The 21120-nt window shown below is 45.6% G+C and overlaps 1 protein-coding gene across 2 annotated transcripts in view; it reads left to right on the forward strand.

Annotated features, from left to right (window-relative positions):
- CCDC102A (coiled-coil domain containing 102A) overlaps nucleotides 1-19559 on the forward strand; it is a 47557-nt gene extending 27998 nt beyond the window's left edge. For both annotated transcript variants that reach the window (XM_044664121.1, XM_044664122.1), the window contains exons 7-9: nucleotides 3865-4035; nucleotides 5692-5795; nucleotides 18698-19559. In XM_044664121.1, the coding sequence (XP_044520056.1) occupies nucleotides 3865-4035; nucleotides 5692-5795; nucleotides 18698-18824 (402 nt within the window). In that variant the 3' untranslated portion in view covers nucleotides 18825-19559. The remainder of the gene's footprint in view (nucleotides 1-3864; nucleotides 4036-5691; nucleotides 5796-18697) is intronic.
- Nucleotides 19560-21120: the final 1561 nt, after the last annotated feature.

Here is a 21120-nt window from a genome sequence, read left to right on the forward strand (position 1 = left end):
ATCAAGGAAATTCTGCCCACCAAGAACTCAACATATAGTTTGGAAAAAGAGATCCATACATAGGGAGTGCAATTCGATAACGCCATTGGGGAATAGGTTACCCAGTTCACTGTGTAACCTTGGACATAGTCATTTCCTCTCTGTAGGCCTCAGACTTCCTGTAAAAATGATAGGATTGGACTATGTGATCCCTAAAGTACTTTCCAGGGCTGATACACAATAAATCTAGAGCTCCAAGTGTTTTAGGTCTTCAAAGGAGGAAATCAGTGAAGACGAGTCTGGGAAAGAGCTAGGACTAGAATTGGCCTTGGAGAATGAATAGGATTTAGATAGAAAAGGAGGAAGGGGAGGCTTTTCTAGGTAGGGGCCCTCATGCAGTTCTTCACTCACAAGTAGTATCTGAGTCACCCCCATCTCTGTAGACCACTTGCTGGGTGTATGAAGCTCTGATGAATCAATTATACATTTATTGATGACCAATAACTGCTTTATAAAGAGCCTACATGTTCATCTCTGCCTTCAGTGCTTTAACTCTAAGGAATGAACCTCTGATAATAAAATATCAGATGAAGGAAAAGACGTTTGGGAGATACCATGGGAGCAGGGGAATTTGCACCGCAACCTTCAGGTCACCCAGTTTCCCACAGTGAAAAGCATGCTAGACCAGAAGCCAGGTTACTTGTGTTTGAGTTCCAGTTCTTTCTTCTCACCCCCTTATTCAGTCATCTGCAATGGCTCCCTATTGCCTTCAGGATCAACTATTAAATTCTCTGCTTTTTTGAGCACTTTATAACTTGCCCTCTCCTACCTTTCTAGTCCTTATGCCTTTCACCCTTCCCCTCCAGTCCAGTCTAGTGAAATTGGCCTTCTTGTTGTTCCCTGAACAAGATGCTCTTCTCCTGACTTCGAACATTTTCCCTGGCCATCTCCCATGTCTGAAATGCTCTCCCTCCTCATTTCCTTCCTGGCTTCTTTTCATATCTCAACTCAAATTTTATCTTCTGCAAGAAGCCTTGAAGGCCTCCTTAATTGTAGTGTGTTCCTTTGAAATTAGCTCCATATATCTCTTGTTTGTACAAGACTATTTGTACGTTTTCTTCCTCTTCTCCCAGATTGTGAACATCTTGAGATCAGAGACTGTCTCTGGCCTTTCTTTGCATCCTCAGGACTTAAAACATAGGATGTGCTTAATTAAATGCCAGTTGACTGATTGACTAGCTGTGTGAAATTTAGTCAACTTTTACTCTCTAAGCTGAGTTTTCTCAGCTATAAAATGGTGATAATAATATTTGCACTACCTCTCTCCTGGGTTAGTTGTGAGGGTCAAGTGACCCCATTCGGGGTTTTCTTGGCAAAGATACTAGAGGGGTTTGCCCTTCTTTTCTCCAGCTCATTTTATAGATGAGGAAACTGAGGCAAATGGGGTGAAGAGGCCTGTGCAGGGTCACATAGCTAGCAGGTGCCTGAGACCACATTTGAATTCAAGAAGATAATCTTCCTAACTCCAGGCATGGCACTCTATCCACTGTGCCACTTAGCTGATCCTAATTTTGGATAGTTCTAATTGTTAGGAAATTGATTGGATGTTTGTTTGTTTGTTTGTTTTTAACATCAAAACTAAATCTGTTACTCTCCATCCCTACCCACTGTATTTCATTCTTCCCTTTGAGGCCAAGCAAAACAAGTCTTGGTCCTCTTTCATAGCCCAGCCTATCAGACACTTAAAGACAGGCACAATCCCATGGGTTGTATCCCCTCCTCTCCATGATAGCTAGTCCTAGTTCAATCAGTCAATTAACAGGCATTTATTAAAGTGTTCACTGGGCAAAGAAAAAGAAAAAGCAATCCCTTTGAGCATGGAGTTTGTATTCTAATGGGGGAGACAACCTATATAAATTTGAACTGAGAAAAAAAGTAAATACAAGATAAATGGGATTTAACCTTTGAAAGGACGGAACTAGTAGCTAAGGAGACTAGGAAAGACATCCTGGAGGAGGGAGTCCTGAAACTTTTTTTTTAACCCTTACCTTTTGTCTTAGAATCAATACCAAGTATCAGTTAAGGCAGATGAGAGGTAAGGGCTAGGCAATGGGGGTTAAGTGACTTTCCCAGGGCCACTCAGCTAGGAAGTATCTGAGGCCAGATTTGAACCCAAGAGCTCCTGTCTCCCGGCCTGACTCTCAATCTACTGAGCCACCCAGCTGCTCCATTTTTTTCTTTTTCCTGAAACTGAATCTTAAAGGAAGTCAGGGATCCTATGAGTTAGAGGCTGGACAGGAGTTCATTTGTTGACATGATCAGCCAGGACAAGGCATAAGAAGATGTATCTTTGGGGAGGGACTACAGTTCCTCCTGGACTGGATTAAAGAGGGTGTGAAGGGGAGGGGAGAAGACTAGAAGATTAAAAAGGTAGGAAAGGCCCAAATTGTCACACATGGGACTTCATATCTGATCCCAGAAGCCCTAGAGTTTACTGAGTGTGTCGGCCAGGGCTGGAGGACACGTCCCTATTCCTTTGGCAGCTGAGTCAAGGATGTATTGGGATGGGGAGAGCTTTAAAGCAGGGAAACTGGTCAGAAGGCTATTACAACCTTCTGTAGAGAGGGGATGAGGTCCTGAGCTGGGGAGTGGCTGTGGGAGTGGAGAAAGATGTTTTGAGATGTTCTAGAGAAGGAAATGACATAATTTGGGCACCTGCTTAGATATGGATGGTGAAGGAGAAAGAAAAATTGAGGATGATATCAAGGTCACAAGCCTGAGAAGTTCAGAAGGGAGAGGGCTTTCTGGGGGAAAGACAGTGAATTCTGTTTCAACATGTTGAGTTGGAGCTGCCCATGGGACATCTCAACATCAGCTCCTTCAACGAGTCCTTGTCTAAAGCCTGATATCAAAGCCCTTCACTCTTCCCATCATTCTCTTTTGGATACTCCCCAATTTATTATTGTTATTTCTAAAACTCCCCAGTTTTATAGTTTTTTAGTCCCCATGGAGGACATTCAGAATTAAGAGCCAGGCCTAGAGATGGATGGTCCTGGGTTCGAATGTAGCCTCAGATAGTTCCTAGCAGTATGACCCTGGGCAAATCATTTAATCCTGATTGCTGTTCTTCTGTCTTAGAACTGATACTAAGTCAGAAGGTCAGGTTTAAAAAAAAAAAAGAATAAACAGAGAAGGGATACAGAGGAGGTACACTTCTGCTTTGGTAGAATGTGTTGTTGTTCGTCAAGAACTCCTTACACTGAGGAAATAATTGGTCTAATTAAAGAAAAGGGGGTGGGGGGGAGTTGGAGCAGTGGATAGAGAGCCAGACCTAGAGATAGGAGGTCCCAGGTTCAAATCTGACTTCAGACACTTCCTAGCTGTGTGACCCTGGGCAAGTCACTCAATCCCTATTGCTTAGCCCTTACTGCTCTTCTGCCTTGGAACCAATACACAGAATTGATTCTTAAGGAAAAGGTCTTAAAAAAAAAAAAAGTCAAACGGCATAAAGCCAAAAACAGATCCCAGGGCTCTTTACTAGAGTCAGCCTTTAAGGGCATTAAAAAAAAAAAAAAAAACCTTTAGTTTCATTGATATAGGGAATTCTCAGTATGAAAACTTCCTCTGCCAAGGCAGATCCGTCCCTTCTCTGCACCATCCGGTTTTAACAGATTTTCCTGAGGCACCAAAAAGCATCCCAAAGGCAGAATGTGTCAGAGGCAGGACTTGAACGCAGGTCCTCCTGACCGCTTTTTATCCGCCGTTATTTAGGTCCTGAATCCCCCTCCCTTCACGGTTGTCAGGCTGTCCCATGAATAAGCACGTTTGTAGGCAGAGAACCCCAGCTCCGTCCCTTCTCACCCGCGGCCCCTGCCTTCTCCCCAGGAGCTGGCGGACCTCAAGCACGTGCACACCAAGCTGAAGAAGCAGTGCCAGGAGAAGATGGCGGAGCTGGCCCATGCGAACCGGCGCGTGGAGCAGCACGAGGGCGAGGTCAAGAAGCTGAGGCTGCGGGTGGAGGAGCTGAAGAAGGAGCTGGCCCAGGCCGAAGACGAGGTGGCCAGGGCGGGCGGGGTGGTCATAAGAACTCTAAATAGCCGCTCGTTCCGTAGGGCTGCGTGGTCTGCAGACCCCTTTACCCGCGGGTGCTCCTCCATCCTCCCAACAGCCCTGGTGGAAGGGGCTCTTATTTTTCCTGCTTTACAGACGAGGAAGCTGAGGCTGACTTGGGTGGAGTGATTTGCCCACTAATCGGGACCTGAAGTCGGGCCTTCCCTGACTCCCAGTCCAGCACTCTCTCCTCTAAGACATCTCCTGCCCAGAGAGGCTCTCTGGAGAGCTAAGAAAGAGGAGAGCATTTCCTTTGGTCCTCCCAACTCTTCTGTAAAAGGGGGGCTCTTATCCCCATTTTACAGATGAGGAAACTAAGGCTGAAAAAAAATCAAGTGACTTCCCCTCGGGCACATAGCTGCCCCTTCCCCACCTGCTTGCACAGCCCTCGTACCGGGGCTCAGGGCTGCACCCAGAGATAAGGAAAGTGCGGCCCCTGCCCCCAAGGAACTTCCCCTCTAGAAAGCTGAGATGTATAGAAAGCAAACCAGGGACAGTTAGGTAGCTCACTCAAATAGATTGAGAACCAGGCCTAGAAACGGGAGGTCCTGAGTTCAAATCTGCCTTTTGAGGCTTCCCAGCTGTGTGACCCTGGGCAAGTCACTTCACCCCCATTGCCTAGCCCTTCCCACTCTGCTGCCTTGGAACCAATGTACAGTTATTAATTCTAAGACCAAAGATAAGGGTTGTTTTTTTTTGTTTGTTTGTTTTTGTGAACCAATAACGCTATAGAGACTCACAGATTATAGATAGATAGATTATATATATATAATATAGTTTGCATACACATATATGTAGATATGTATGTAAATACAAATGTAGATATAGATATGTATTTAGAAACATAGATATGTGTGCAGAAACATAGACACACACACACACATAGTGGAAAGAGCATTAGCCCTCGAGTCCCGAGAGCTGTAACTGAACTCTAACCTTGACCTATAAGTGGTGAGTCACCTCCTCTGAGCTAGTTCCCAGAGGAAAATAATCCTTGTACCGTTTGCCTCACAGGGTTGTTGAGAAAATCAAGTTGTAAACCTTAAATCTGAATTTTTGTTATTAATGTACTTATTGATGGCTGTGGTTATTAAAAAATAGTGACACTGGGGCAGCTGGGTAGCTCAGTGGATTGAGAGCCAGGCCTAGAGATGGGAGGTCCTGGGTTCAAATCTGGCCTCAGACACTTCCCAGCTATGTGACCCTGGGCAAGTCACTTGACCCCCATTGCCTACCCTTACCGCTCTTCTGCCTTGGAGCCAATATTCAGTATTGATTCTAAGAAGGAAGGCAAGGGTTTAAAAAAAAATAATGACACTGCTAGGCAGAACATGTAGACTACCAAATGGGTAAGGGAGGGGGCAATGGCCGTGGGAGTTCACAGGGAGGAGGGTCTGGTGCTTAGGGATAAGCCGTGGGGTAGGCCTGGAAGGATGCCAGGGTTGGCAAAGGCAGAAAGGAACGGGGGACAGGCAGGCAGAGCAGAGGGTTTGGGTGGAAGCCGCTGTGAAATCCACCTGCTCACAGCACCCCAAATCATCATCTATGGAGGGGCAGGAAGGACTATGAGCCCAGAGTGACAGCTATGTCTCTACTCTCTAGCTGGACGAAGCCCATAATCAGGCTCGGAAGCTGCAGAGGTCCCTGGATGAGCAGACAGAACACAGCGAGAACCTACAGGTTCAGCTGGAGCATCTGCAATCAAGGTATGTGTGGTTGGGGGGGGGGGGGGAGAAAGGGCTCAGAGGCCCTGGAGGGCAGGGGGAGAGGTAGCCTGGTGGGCTGGTTAGAAGGTCCCCTCTTGGAGGGAAAGAACATGAATCATGTAACCCTGGAAAAATATTTTTAATTAATATTTTTTAAAAAGCTCTACCTAATCAAGACTCAGAGTTTAATATACCGTCTCTTTTTCTATTCTTCCTTGTATATGGAAATATTCAAATTTATTGGTGTTTGGCAAGTTTGACAAGTTCATACTGATGAAGAAGAAAAAGTTTAAAACAACGGAAAAAAAAGAACATTCCTCTCCCAAGAACAGAGGGAACACCCCAAATCTCCTGTGGGGCCTCAGTGGTTCATGGGAAGAGTCACTGGGTTCAAGCCCAGTATCCTGGGAGACTTGTCTGGCCCCTGGGGTCAGCTTTGGGGTGGACCCCACAGGGGGTTTCCTATGCTCAGCTTGGTGAGGCAATCCCGACCATGAATGGGGCCTGCCACCCCATCGGTCAGGACCTGGGATACAATCAATGTGGGCACCCCATGGGGCAGGACCTGAAAGGGGGCACTGCCGTCAATATCCAGGGGCAGGATCTTGCTGTTGACCAGGCAGGAAGGGAAAGGGGTGGGGGGGGGTGAAGACCTCAGAAAGGAAGCAGAGGATGGAAATGGGGGGAAAAACTTGGGGGTGGGAAAGACCAGGAAGAATCCTGCACAGCTGGAAAAGTCAGAATTGAAATCTGGGTAAAGGGGGACCAGGAAGGACAGATGTCAAACACAGGAAATAAGGGCAGAAGGGTTAAGGAGGAGCGGGGTCTGGAGAGTAATTGGCACCTCAGATAAGAAGCTCCTTGGGAAATGAATCTCTACAGCTTCCCCATTTGGGCCCTGCCCTTCAACAGAGCAGGCCCTAGCCTGGGGTTTGTGGGGGCGGGACAAAAACTGAGGAGAGAAATTCCCACATATCTGCTCTGGGCTCAGCCCCCAGCCTCTGAGGGAGGCCCAGACAGCTGCACATTGTGGCAAAGTATGGCCAGCCCGGATTGGAGCAAGTCTAGGAATCCTTGTAAATACATTCCCACTGCCTCCACGACTGCCACTTTTTCACCCCAAGCATTGGTCCAGGACTCTCTTGTCACTGACAAATAGCCAGGGCCATCCACTGCGTGGCGGCTCTAATCCACTTCCCCTCCTCTTCCCCTCCTGGCCCAGCAGTGGGAAAGGGATAGTGGAAGGGAAGGGTCAGCCCAGAGCCGATGAGAAGGGAATGTTCAGTAAAGTGCCTTTAAAGAGATTGCCTTATCAGCACAAGTGTGATGGCTGGTCTCTGGGGAGCCCTCGGGGCCTGGACTTCCATTTCACCCCCTCACCATCTATCAAACTCTTCAGCTTTCACTCACTCTCCCACACTGGCTTTTCCCTCCCCATCGCCTTTTCTTGTGTTCTCATCTCCGAGGATCCTCTCCCCCTCCTTCTCTCTCCCCCAGACCCTTCCCCACTTACATTTCTATTCTCCCCCTCCTCTTTGGTCATGACCAGCTTCTGCCTCTGTCTGAGACCTTGGGCAAGTCAGTGTCCCACTTCTGGGTCTCTTGTTGACTAAGGACCCTGGGCTAGGCGAGATCCCCTTTAGCTCTGACATTCAGTGCTCTGTAGGCTAACATTTTGTCATCCAATGCATATTTTCTACTTTATTAACTTGTCTCTTCTCTCTTTTCTTGACTGCCCTCCTTATTCTTTTTGTCTTGACAAGATAAGAGTCTGTCTCTATATAAAAGCCAGGCTTCGTGAGCAGAAGCTCAAGGAGAAGCTAAACAGAGACCTCTCTTCTTGTCTCTAGATCTCTCCATGAGCCCATCTTATCTTTTCCTATGGACCTGGGATGAATCCTCCTTTCTTTAGCTGCTGAACCTTTTAGTTCCTAAATGGAGCCCCTCAGAAGAGAGTTCTTGGGGCAGCTGGGTGGCTCAGTGGATTGAGAGCCAGGCCTAGAGATGGGAGGTCCTGGGTTCAAATCTGGCCTCAGACACTTCCCAGCTGTGTGACCCTGGGCAAGTCACTTGACCCCCCCATTGCCTAGTCCTAAGGTGGAGGGTAAGTGTTTTTTAAGAGAGAGAGAGAGAGAGAGAGAGAGAGAGAGAGAGAGAGAGAGAGAGAGAGAGTACTTTGAGTTCCCCATGAGAGGGGAATTAGAGAACACAAGTGGGCCAGATTCATCCATCTTCCATGGAGCTCCAAGTCCCCTCTCTAGGCCCCAAGATACTTGTGTGGGTGACAGTGCTGGTATACTTGAAGTCAGGACTCCCCCCGAGGCCAAAGGGACCTTTGACTCCCATAAACAGAATTAGCCTGTTTAAAAGTCTACAAAAGCTTACCTAGGGGACTTGGGTGGCACAGTGGATAGAGGTCTGGGCCTGGATTCAGGAAGACATGAGGTTCAAATCTAGTTCTCAGATGCTTCTAAGCTGTGTGAACCCTGGACAAGTCAGATGCCCTCTATTCTCCTCAGTTTCCTCATTAGTAAAATGAGGGTGCTAATAGTAATGATAATAAAATAGTAAAATTTAAAAATTATAAAAATAGTAATAATAAATAACTTCTAGGGTTGTTGTGAAGATCAGAAGAGATAATAACTGTAAAATGCTTAGCATAGTGCCTTGGCGCATAGTAAATTCTCTATAAATGTTAGCTATCATTATTAGCTAACTTCCCCAGCTAACTTTTATTTGCCCTTCTTCCAAATGGTACTTCTACTCTCATCGCCGAGATCTGTGCCCATCCGGCCATCATTTGAAAGGGATCCCATAAACTAAAGATGTTAATGACTAATAAATCATCCTATCTTCTGAGCAGAAGCATTCTCACAGAGAAGGCCTTAACCCAAAGGAATACATGCATTCACTGAGCCATTTCCCCTTGGCCTGGGATGGGCACTCCTGCTGAAGGGCACCATCATCTTCAGATCCATGTCTCTCCTTTTCACACTCAAGGTATAGTCCTGACAAGCTGAAAACCAGCCTCAGTCACCCCGTCCTAGAGCCTGCTGCACCCATAGCCCCAGGCCCTGGCTTCTTGGGGACAGCTCTTCCCCACCCCTGCATCCCAGTAGAAAAGGGACCTCCTATCCCAGGAGGTTGTTAGGCCCCAAAATCCCCAGGGGGAGAACACTTCAGGGTTGCAAAAACAGAAAAGGAGTCCTACACATTTTAAGATCCTCCCATTTTCTAGCTCTTAAAAAGTTAAGATTTTTAAAAAAAAATTTTATTTGGTGTTCAAGTGCCTTTCCAGCAATAAATCTTCTTGAAATGGATTGTGGCCCAATCAGGGCTGGGCTCTGAAGTGCCTTCTTCTAGGGAGGGGCCACCAAGTGGTTTTCTTTTCTTTTTTTTTCTCCACTTTTTGTTTTTTTATGTTCTGGGGACAGCACCACTAAATCATGCAGGAGTAATGGAGGCTTGGTCCCCTCCCTTCCCCCCTCCCTTAATAATTCATGCCTTCCAGTAAAGCTACAGCCATTGAGGCCACTTTACCGGGAGAGTTATGGGTGGGAGGGGGGAGAAAGGGAGGGTGGGTCCTCTCTATCAGCAATTGCGTGGCTTTGAGCTGAAGTTTGGCTCGTAAATTTTGGCCGATGGAATTTTAATGTGAGGAAGAGCGAGGGCCTGGGAGGAGGTTGAGAGCTTTTCCACTGACAACAGGAAAGTGAAGCGCTGACACACAGAGCCCCAGACACCCCCATTCACCGTCTCCTCACTATGCCCTTGAAATCTCCAGAGATCTCCAGCCACCCCCAGGAAGTCCAGAAAGGCCTTTATATGTCCAGTTGGGGACTCTAAGTCTTTATGGAGCTCCACAGCACGTGGTAGACCCAGGTCATCCATCTTCACCCAATAAATGGAGCTCCAAGTCCCCACTTCAGGCCTTGTCTAGCAAGATACTTGTGTGGGTAATGGTAGTGATGTCGAGACTCCCCCAGAGACTTTCGATTCCCTTAAGTAGGATTAGTTAGCCAGTGTAAAAGTCTACAAAACCTAGGTGCCACAGAGGATAGAGGTTTGAGTCTGGATCCACAAAGGTGTTTCTTCAAATTTAGTCTCAGACATTTCTAAGCTGTGTGAACCCTGGGCAAGTCAGTTGACGTCTATTTTCCTCAGTTTCCCTCATCAGTAAAATGGGAGTGATAAGAAGTTATTTGTTTTATTTGCCCTTCTCCCAAATGGTACAGAAGCTTAACTTGACCCCATAGTCTTCCATCAGGAGCTTCTAATCTAGGACCCACACTGGGGATGAAGTCAAGTAACAATCCCAGCTAGTATTTGGTCAGTGTGCTCAAGACACCGACATGGGCCCAAATGCTGTGGGAATGTTCAGAGGAGGGAGAGCTTGGTTTGGGGGGGATGATGAATGGCCCTCAAGGACAGGCAAGCTTAGGATGGATGCCCCAGGTGGGAGGATGTTTTGAATGAAGACAAAGAGTCAGGCACATGCAAAATATGTTCAGCAAATAATGAGCCTGGTCTGGTTGGAAGTGGGGGCTCCACTGGATAGGTTGTGTGATGGCACATAAAGAGCCCTCCCTGTATTTGGAGTTAGAAGATCTAGATTTGGGACTTGGCTTTTTTTTTTTAAACCCTTATCTTCCTTCCTGGAATCAATACTAAGTATGGGTTTCAAGGCAAAAAAGCAGTAAGGGCTAAGCAACTGAGGTTAAGTGATTTGTCCAGGGTCACACAGCTAGGAAATTTCTGAGGCCAGATTTGAATACAGGACCTCTCATCTCCAGGCCTGACTGTTTTTCTACTGGGACACCTAGCTGCCCCTTGGCTTTTTTTTTTTTCTCTTGAAAACTTACTACCTGGATGACCTTGAATTTACCTTATCCTCTGGGCCTCCTCTCTTAAAATAAGTGGTTTGGATTAAGTGATCCCCAAGATTCTTTCTAAGTCAAATGACTCATACACTGAGGAATTAAATGTTGGAGAAGAGCAGAAGATAAGGCTCAGTGGCTTGTGGAGGGCCTTGAACACCAGACAGAAAAGTCTAGACTTGATTCTGAGGGCAATGGGGAGTTCCTGGAGGCTTGTTAGTAGGGAAATAGCTTATGCCCTGAGCTATTTCCTCTTTCCTCACTTAGCCTGATTGGAGGAAGGAAAGGCACTCTGGCCCAGAGCCAGGCACAGGGATTATTGGAGGACAGACAACCTTTTCAGCCCACACACAAGCCCCAAGGTGGCCTGACCCATATCAAACTGGGTTGAGCCAAGGGCCCCTGTTAGGGTATTCTTACTAATTACTTCATCTGTAAAATGGGGATAATAATAGCACCTATCTCCCAGGATTGTTGTGGTGAGGATAAAATGAAATCATATTTATAAAGGGTTTTGCAAACCTTAAAGTGCTTACATAAATGCTAGTTGTTGTTGTCATGTCCTAACAAATGAATCACAAAGTCTTCGATCTAGCCAAGTTTTTTTTTCTTTAAATCCTTATGATCTATCTTAGTATTTTTAGTAAGGATCCATACCAATGGCTAAGAAATGGGAGTTAAATGACTTGCCTAGGATCACATGGCTAGGAAGTGTCTGAGGCCAAATTTGAACCCAGTATCTCCTGACTCCTGCCCATAGCTCAGATCCATTTCTCCAATGGATGGAAGGGAAGAATGGTGTAGGCTGGGTAGTGTAATGGAAAGTCCTGTGGATTCTGAGGCACGAGCCTTGCTTTTGCATGCAGACTGATAATGTGGCTACCTTAAGCAAGTCAAATGATAGGTTGGACCACACAGTCTTAAAGAATATCTCTGAGCTTGAAATTCCTGGAAAGTATTTTTCCATCCCTCCCCCCATCAATGCCCACCAGCTCAATTGAACTCAGGACAGAGACCGTTGTTGAGTCTCTCCAGCTCCCTTGACCCCCCATTCCCTACTCCTACACAAGAAAGCATGGGCTCTAGAGTCCTAGGGATCCGGATGCCTTGCCGTCTGGAAGCCAGCCTTATCCTTTGTCCATCTCCCTTCACTTCCCTCCTGCCACTCCCAGAATAATGTCTTCAGCCCATAATGTGTTGCTGCTAAGTACCACGCATTAGAAAAAGCTGGAAAACAATTTCGGTCTTTTCCAGTAAGTCCATTCCACATGCCTACTCAAAGCAGGCCAGGACAAGGGGCCATAGGCAGTGGGGGTGAGCCAGGCAGGAGCAGTTGCCCCTTTCTTTGATGATGATGCTGCCTTTGCCCCAGCAGGAATATAATATTAGCTCCCATTTCTATGGTGCTTTAGGGTTTCCAAAGCACTTCAGCTATATTATCTCATTTGATTGTCCTCACAACAATCATGGGAGCTACATGCTTAGTATGACCTCTAATTTACAGCTGAGGAAACTGAGGCTAAGCAAGGTGATGTGACTTTCCCAGGATCACACAGTCAGTAAGAATTTAAGGCAGGATTTGAGCCCAGGTCTTCCTGCCTCACAAGTCTGGTCCATCATACTCCCTCTGATCTTCTTCATCCCCAGGCAGGGATCTCTTTTCTCTCTTAGAAGCATTATTACGTTAGTTACCTAAATGCCAAACCTTTGGCTACCTTTGACTCCTCCCTCTCCTTGAGTTCTTTTTACCCACTAGTCATTAAGTGATTCCTTCAAGTCCCTTCCCCCCATGCCCAGTCCACTTGCCTTCTCCTCCCCACTGCCTCTAGTCTGGACAAGGCCCTCATCTCTCACACCTGAGCAATCATAAACTTTCTCAGCAGTGGTCGATGATAGATGGACTCAGTGTTCTAATCAGGCACTTCCACTATAAATGCCTAGATTCACTAAGTGCCTACTACGTGCAGCCTCAGCCCAGTGGCCTGGGAGCTCCATGAGGGCACTGACTATATTTTACATAAACTTTACCTCTCCCCTTGGTGCCTGCTACAGGCCTCTGCACATAGTCAGTGCTTTGTTTGTTCATTTGTTGTTGAAGACAAGAAGAAGTATGGCTTTTCTGATCAGTAATCTATAATGTTTTCCTATTTTCTTGTGAATTTGAATTCTCATGGGGCATGGTGGACAGCATATTGGAGTTGGAGACAGAGGATCTGAGTTCAGATTTGACCTCTGCTCCTTGATCTATTCATGACCAGAGAAAGTTCCTAACTTTCTTGGGCTCCAGTTTCCTGGGTTAAAAAAAAAAAAAAAAAGTTGTGAAGGTTGGACTAGATCAGGGGTCGGCAATCTTTTTGGCTGTGAGAGCCATAAATGCCACATTTTTAAAAATGTAATTTCGTGAGAGCCGTACAGTGCTCACAGTGCACTCCTGTAACAGTGCCTGAAAAAAATTTGACTTTATGGCTCCTGCAGAAAGAGCCATATGTTGCCGACCCCTGGACTAGATCATCCAACTCTAAAGCTATTATCCTAAACTCCTTTGGGTAGCTAGGTGGCTCAGTGGACAGAGCCTGGAGGCAGGAAGCTGAATTGAAATCTGGTCTCAGATACTTACCAGCTGAGTGACTTTGGGCAAGTTACTGAGCCCTGTTTGCCTCAGTTTCCTCCTCTGTAAAATGAGCTAGACAAGGAAATGCCAAATCATTCCAGTATCTGCCAAGAAAACCTCCAATGGTACCAGGAAGGGTTGTATACAACTGAAAAAGAACTAAACAACAACAGCTCTATCCCTACATCATTAGCTCTGTCTACCACACAGTACAACAGTATGTGCCATTGTATATTACCTATAATTCTACATTTATTAGTCTTATCTCAAGGAAAGTTTAAGCTCTCAAGGGCAAGGAGCAGGGGTCTTATATATAGGATCTTCATAAGCCTTCAAGGAGGCTGGCTCATTGCTGGGTATACACTATATCAGTCCTTCCAGGATTGATTTCCCTCAATGTTTGTAATCCTTCTACAGACACAAATTGCAACCCCTTTACAATTTAATAAGAGCTCAGTACACAATATATTTTTGTTGAAATGAATAAATGGATGATTATTTAAAAAAAAAACAAATTTAGTAGGTACTCTTTAAAAGTTGCTATGAGATCAGCTAGGTGAGAGCCAAGCAATTATCTTATTACAGATTCTAAGACAGAAGGTCAGGGTTCTAAAAAAAAGTTGCTATGGAACAGGTGAAAGTTCTTGTGGGGATCAGCAGTAGGATTGGACCCATGGATAGGTAGCCCCCAAACTTCCATCAAAATGAGAAGACTCGGTCTTCTTTTTTTTTTTTAATTATCCTTATCTTTTGTCTTAAAATCAATACTGGGTATCATTTCTAAAGCAGAAGAATAATAAGGATTAGACACTGGAGGTTAAGTGACTTGTGAAGAGTCACACAGCTAGGAAGTGACTGAGGCCACATTTGAACCCAGGACTTCCCATCTCCAGACCTGGCTCTCAATTCACTAAACTTCTTAGCTGCTCATGAGACCCAATCTTTTTTTTTTTTTTTTTTTTTTGCAGTGGCCAGAAAACTCATTATTCTTTGGCACCCTGCTGATAAGCCTGTTAGTCTTCCCCAGCAGCTCACTTCCACTGTCATTTCTAGTGCCTCAATCTTCACTCTGTCTCTGTTCCTTCCCTGGTACCTGAAAACTCATTCAAGTTTTTCCTATCCTTAAAAACCTCTTCATAGGTCTGTTGTGTTTCAGTCATTTTCAGTCACGTCTGACTCTTTGTGTCCCCACTTGGGGTTTTCTTGGCAAGAGATACTAGAATAGTTTGCCATTTCCTTCTCTAGCTCCTTTTACAAATGAGGAAACTGAGGCAAACAGGATGAAGTGAGTTGGCTAGAGTCATATAACTACTGTGTCTGAGCCCACCAGATTTGAACGCAGAAAAATTAGTTCCTGACTCCAGGCCCAGCATCCTATCCACTGTGCCACCTAGCTGCCCTTCCTAGGTCCTACCATCCCCTCAAATTATTTTCCTATATCTCTCCTTCTGTTCTCAGCCAAACTCTTTGAAAAAGTGTCCTACCTTTGTTGTCTCTGCTTCCTCTACTTTCACCCTCTTCTAAATCCTTTGACTTCTGATCTCTTTACTTAATTGAAGCTGCCCTATCTAAAACCACCAATGAGCTCTTTGCTAAATCTGATGTCCTTTCCCCCACCCTCATCCTTCTTGGTCTCTCAGCAGCATTTGACACAATTGACCACCTTCTACTACATATCTTCTCCTTTCTGGGTTTAGGGGGACACTCTACTTGCTTGTCTCTCTGCTCCTTCTCAGTCTCCTCTGCCAGATCCTCATTCCTGCAATTATAGGTGTCCCCCCACCTCCACCCTCTAGCCTAGGACCTCTTGTCTCTACATACTCTCTCCTGATGACTTCATAAGCTCACATGGGTATAATCATTGTCCCTAAGCTCATGGGTCCCAGAACTGTTTTTCCAGCCCTAGTCTCTCCTGAACTCCATCACCAACTGCCTACTGGAATTTTGAATTGAATGTCCCGTAGACATCTCAGACTCAACATGTCCAAAGCTAAATTGATCATCTTTCTTCCAAAACCCATCTCTCTGTCTCTGTCTCTGTCTCTGCCTCTGTCTCTCTCTGTCTCTCTCTGTCTCTCTCTCTGTCTTTCTCTGTGTCTGTCTCTGTCTCTCATGTTCCATCTTAGAATCAATACTAAGTATCGATTCCAAGGCAGAAGAGCAATAAGGGCTAGGTGATGGGGGTTAAATGACTTGCCCAAGGTCGCACAGGTAGGAAGTGTTGGAGATTTAAATTCAGGAGAACCTCCTATCTCCAACCCATCTCTTTTAAACGCCCCTTGACTCAGGTTCACAACCTTGGTATCATCCTTATCTCCTCACTCACTTACCCCCTTTATCTTATCAGTTGCCAAATCTTATTTTTTTCTACCACCACAACATATCTTACATACCTTCCTTTTTCTCTATTCACCCTAATTTGGATTCTCATCACCTCTCTTCTGTATTATTGAAATAGCCTCCTAATAGGTTTCCTTGCCAAAAATCTCTCCCCCATCTCTAAACCATCCATCACATGGCTCCTCAATTGATTTTCCTCAAGCATCAATCTGGCCATGTTATTCCCCTTCTCCATAGACGTCAGTGGCTCCCTAGTCTCTCCAGGATCAAATGTAAACTTCTCTCAACATATACATTTCTTCACAACTTAGCCTCAACTTTTCTGTCTAAGGTTATTGCACGTCACTCACGCACTCCCCTCCACACACATCACAGTTCAGTCAAATCAGCTTCATTGTTGTACAGCCTTTTCACTGGTTGTTCCCTTTGCCTAGATGTGCTTCCTCCTTACCTCTGTGCTCCATAATCGCTGCTTTCTTGACCATCCAGCTCAGGCTCCCCTTTGAGACCTTTCCTGGTCTTCTCAGCTATTGGTGCCTCCCACCTCTATCTGGACATATTATCCTCCCCCCAAAGACGGTAAGCTCTTTGAGGACAGGGACTGCTTTGTTTGCTGCTGAGCCCGGTACCTGGCACACAGTGGGCACCTCATAAATCCTTTCTGATTGACTAAGGTGGTGCTCAGACCTGGGACGTGCAGTCCATGACAAAGCCCGGACTTAATGTCTTTCCAATTCAATAGGACCTGCTGGAACCTGTGCTCCTTTATGAGGCATTCGCCTTAGTAGATGCTGGATCCACAGTCATGCTTACTGCTTTTGATTCATTGGTTACATGAGATCTGTGACCCCTCTCCCATATTTTAAGCCTCTTGTCTTAGACATTAACATCATTCCTGTCCCCAGGCTTCAAAATACCCCAGACGGTTGAGTAATAACTATAAACCTTTATACTTAATAATAACCTCTAGCATTTATATAATACTTCAAGGTTTGCAAAGCACTTTACAAAAGGTATCTCATTTAAGTCTCATAACAGTCTTGTGAAGTAAGGGCTATTATTATACCCATTTTATGGATGAAGAAACTGAGGCTGGCAGAAATTCAATGATTAATCTGGGGTCCCATGGTCCTGAAGCAGGATTTAATCTCGTCTTCCTGATTCCAAATCTAGTATCCAAAAGGGAAAGGGAAGAAAAGGGAATAAGCATTTATTAAGCACCTACACACAGGCATTGTGCTAAACAATTTACAAATACTGTTTCATTTGGTACCCCAATAATGTTGTGAGATAGATGCTGTTATACCCATTTTACAGTTTAAATAACTGAATTGGGGCAGCTAGGTGACACAGTAGATAGAGCATTGGGCTTGGAATCAGGAAGACCTAAGTTCAAGTCACTTAGCTTCTGTCTGCCTCAGTTATTTAAAATGTAAAATGGGTATAATAGCATTATATAATTAGAAGAAGCAGCTAGGTGGCACAGTAGATAGAGAACTAGGCTTGGAATCAGAAAGATTCATCTGCCCAAGTTCAATTCTGGCCTGAGACACTCACTAGTTTTGTGACCCTGGCCAAGTCACCTAGTCCTCTTTGCATTAGATCCCCATCTGAAATGTGAACTGGAGAAGGAAATGGCAAACCACGTCAGTATCTTTGCCAAAAAAAACTCCAAAATGGGGTCAAGAAGAATTGAACACAACTGCAACAACTCAACAACAACAAATATAATACCTTGCCTCCCTCAATATATTTATAGGGCATTTTGTATATATCTTTTTTGAAAACGCTTATCTTCCTTGTCTTAGAATCAATACTCAGAGTGGGTTCCAAGGCAGAAGAATGCTAAGAGGTAGACCCTGGGAGTTTTGTGACTTGCCCAGGGTCACACAGCTAGGAGGTGTCTGCTATCAGATCTGACTTCCAGACTTCCCATCTACAGGCCTGGCTCTCTATCCACTGAACCACCTAGCTGCCCCCACACTTTATACTTTTTAAAAATACTTTTACATCTTAGTAGATCCTCATACCAATTTAGGGGATATAGAGCAAGAAATTATGATTCTCATTTAACAGATAAGGAAATTGAGGCACAGTGAAGCTGAAAATAAAGCAAAAAGTTACACAGTTTTTGAGATCAAGGTCTAGGACTCATTCTCTTTAGTCTGATACTCCTTTTCCATTCTAATATACTTTATACTACTACTGTAGTAGAAAGTCCTTTGGGAAGAGGTTGATGGTCAAGCTTGGAGCTAGATTGAGAACCAAAGAGCTCTATTTCAATAAAGTACTTACAGGTCATCTGATGAGACCCATCTAGTCAAGTCTCCTCCCCTTATTTTTACAGATAAGGAAACTGAGGTCTAGGAAGGCTTAGGAAATTTGCCCAAGGTCACAATGATAGCAAGTGTCAGAATCAGGATTTGAACCCAGGATCTTCCAACTCCTGAGCTGGGTGATCTTTCCACTGTACCCTACACTTATTAAGGATTTCCATTAGTTACCTTTTTTTTTAAGATTATTTAATTAATTAACTTGGAGTATGTTTCCATGGTTACATGATTCATGTTCTTTCCTTCCGGTCCTCCCATTCCCATCCTGTAGCCAATGAGCAATTACACTAGGTTTTACATGTGCCATTGATCAAGACCTATTTCCATATTTTTTAAACATTTATTAATATTCATTTTTAACATGGTTACATGATTCATGCTCCTACTTTCCCCTTCACCCCCCCCCCCCGCATTCTCCCCACCCATGGCCGATGCACATTTCCACTGGTTTTATCATGTGTCATTGATCAAGATCTATTTCCAAATTGTTGATAGTTGCATTGGTGTGGTAGTTTCGAGTCTACATCCCCAATCATGTCCACCCCAACCCATGTGTTCAAACAATTGTTTCCTATTTCCATATTATTAATATTTGCACTAGGCAAAACAGTTATCTTGAAGACCAATTTTCTCTTGCCTTGGGTGGGCCCAGGAGCACTTGAGAATTTCCTCTCTGTATTCTTTATAAAGCCGCTGACCCACTATCATTCCTCCTCTCCACTCTTCACCCTCTCCTTGCAGACTCCGCCGGCAGCAGAATGCCCCGCTCTTTGGAAAGATCCGGAGTTCTCGGTTTGGATCTGAAGAACCTGGGGATGGTACGAGTGACCTGGATGAGGATGAGGACCTACAGATCCAAGTCCCTTAGTGCAAGCAAAGGAGGAAGGGAAGAGCTAGCCTGTAGGAAGGAACTACTTGGACCAACTTTCCAGTGTTTTTAGTGTCAACAGCCCAGGGGCCTGCTGCACTATGAGAGCTGGGCCAAGGTGGGTAGATACAACTTGGCCCTTAGCAAGCTGAGGGTAGGACACTCCTTCCTCAGGACCGGCCAAGGCTATCAGGGAGATCCACCTGACCAAATTTCATTCCCTTCGTCTCCCAGCTGATTCCCCCTGACCCTCTTAGTCCTTTTCTTCTTCCTTCTAGCCTCTACCTACCCTCAATCTTCTGGAAAATCATCAAGGATGGACTAAAAATAAGATAATGATTTTATTTTGGGCCATTAAAGAGCTAAGTAGGAACTGAGACTGACCTACCCAATTCTCTGGAAAGGTGGGAGAAGTGTTTTATTATACATATACCTATATTATATACATGCATACATATATGTGTGTGTGTACTTATACCTGTTTTATTTTATAAACGTATGAACTAAGGAGAGGCTGACTGCTGTGAGAAAGATTTGGGGATTTAACTCAGTCTCCCTTTCCCCAGTTTGGGGTATCCTTTTGGACTCTGCATTACAAGACATGGAAGCCATTGGGAAGACTTCCCCCTCCCCCAGCTGAGCTCCAGGGGCCCAGTGGGGCAGAGGAGTGGGCCAACAAACACATTTTTTTTACAAACTGATCTTTTGTAATAAATTGAGTTAAGTTCACCTGAAGTTGAGTCTAGCTCTGTGGAAAAGCAGGGACTGGTGGATAAAAAAAGAAAGTACTTGGCCTTGAAAATACCCTTCTAATAAGAAAGGGGAAGAGTCTTGGGCTCCACTGCCTCTTCCTCCTTGGCTCAAGACCATATGGGACCTGCTTCCTAGACATACTGCCCTGAGTGTGGGGGACCCCTCATGTTCTGGGAGAGTCCCCGAGACACGATGGGAGCAGCTCTGGATGGGGTCTAGTCCTGTTTCTGCCTCTCTGACCTTGGGCCATCCACTTCCCCTCTGTTGCCCTGATAGGATGAAGGGATTGGTCTAGACGATTTTCTAAGGTCCTTTCCAGTGATGACTTTGTATGATTCTGTAGTTCTCTGACCATGGCGGCGAGGAGGAGGGCAAACCGACAAAACCATCTCCTGCAGGGAGGTTATTGTTCTAATAGCCCCACCCCACTCCCCCTCTGCCTCTTCCCCGACAGGCTGTTAATAAAACATGGGCCCTGACAATTTCCATGTCACCAAGCCACACTCTAATACTGTTCTTGGAGACGGGCCTAAAATGATGATAAAAAATTTAAAAAACGATGGTGCAAGCCGGTTTTATGGGCAATGTGGGGCTTGTTGCCATGGCAATGAGAGGCAACAGCTCTCTTCCTGGACGCTCATTTTCCTTGAGAGGAGGAGCTGGAGGGAGTGTTGGGTGATGGGGAGACTCAAGGATGTTGCTCCTGCCCCCATGTCCTCTCCACTTCCCAAAATTCAGCCAGAGGGATGGGTCAGGGGCCCCCTCTAGGAGATGGACCATTTCCTGCCCTGGACAGATTTAAAAAAAAAAAAAAAAAGGAACTTGGCCATAAGGAGAAACTAAAAAGTCTTGCCCTTTGGCCCTATGTCCTGTACACAGGGGGACGACAGACTTCAAAGCCAAATCTCTAAGCAATCTTCCTTCCCCCACCACACTCGGGGTCCCCCTCTCCCATCCCCCATCCCATTCAGCTGCCGGGACATTCTCAGACACACAACAGACCTAGTCAGGCTGGGCTGGTATTTCCCCGCCAGACTCCCTGGCACCTAGAGCAAGATAGTGTCTGTGCAGAGCAGTAATTACAGAGGCTGTATCTTCCTTTGCCTGGCTGCCCCTGTCCACTCCTTCCATGTGGCAAGATCTCTAGGAACCTCCCATCTCCACTGGGAGATTGGGAGAGGGAGGGGGAAAGGAAGGGGGCTGCTTCTAGAAGGGAGAGCTCCTGGGGGATGGGAATCCTGGCGCTGTTCAGGGAAGGCTCCGAGTAGTATGTCCTGAAGGAGCCCTTGGTTTTATTCAGCTTTACCAGCTTCAGGAAGTAAAGTGCAAAGACCAAAGATCTAGAAGTCAGCTAACCTGGGTTCCAGGCCCAGCTGTGTAAAATGAGGAGGGACTTAGAAATGATTCCTAAGGACTCCTCCATCTTTGGACTTGTGCCAGGATTCTAGAAGGAGCCATTGCACTGGGTGAGCCAGTGTCCCAGCTGGGCCTCAGCCTCTCCCGTTTGGGCCCCCTCACCTGGCCCAACCATGGACAGGAGGCA

This window comes from Gracilinanus agilis, chromosome 2 (genome assembly GCF_016433145.1).
Source record: "Gracilinanus agilis isolate LMUSP501 chromosome 2, AgileGrace, whole genome shotgun sequence".
Taxonomy (NCBI): Eukaryota; Metazoa; Chordata; class Mammalia; order Didelphimorphia; family Didelphidae; genus Gracilinanus; species Gracilinanus agilis.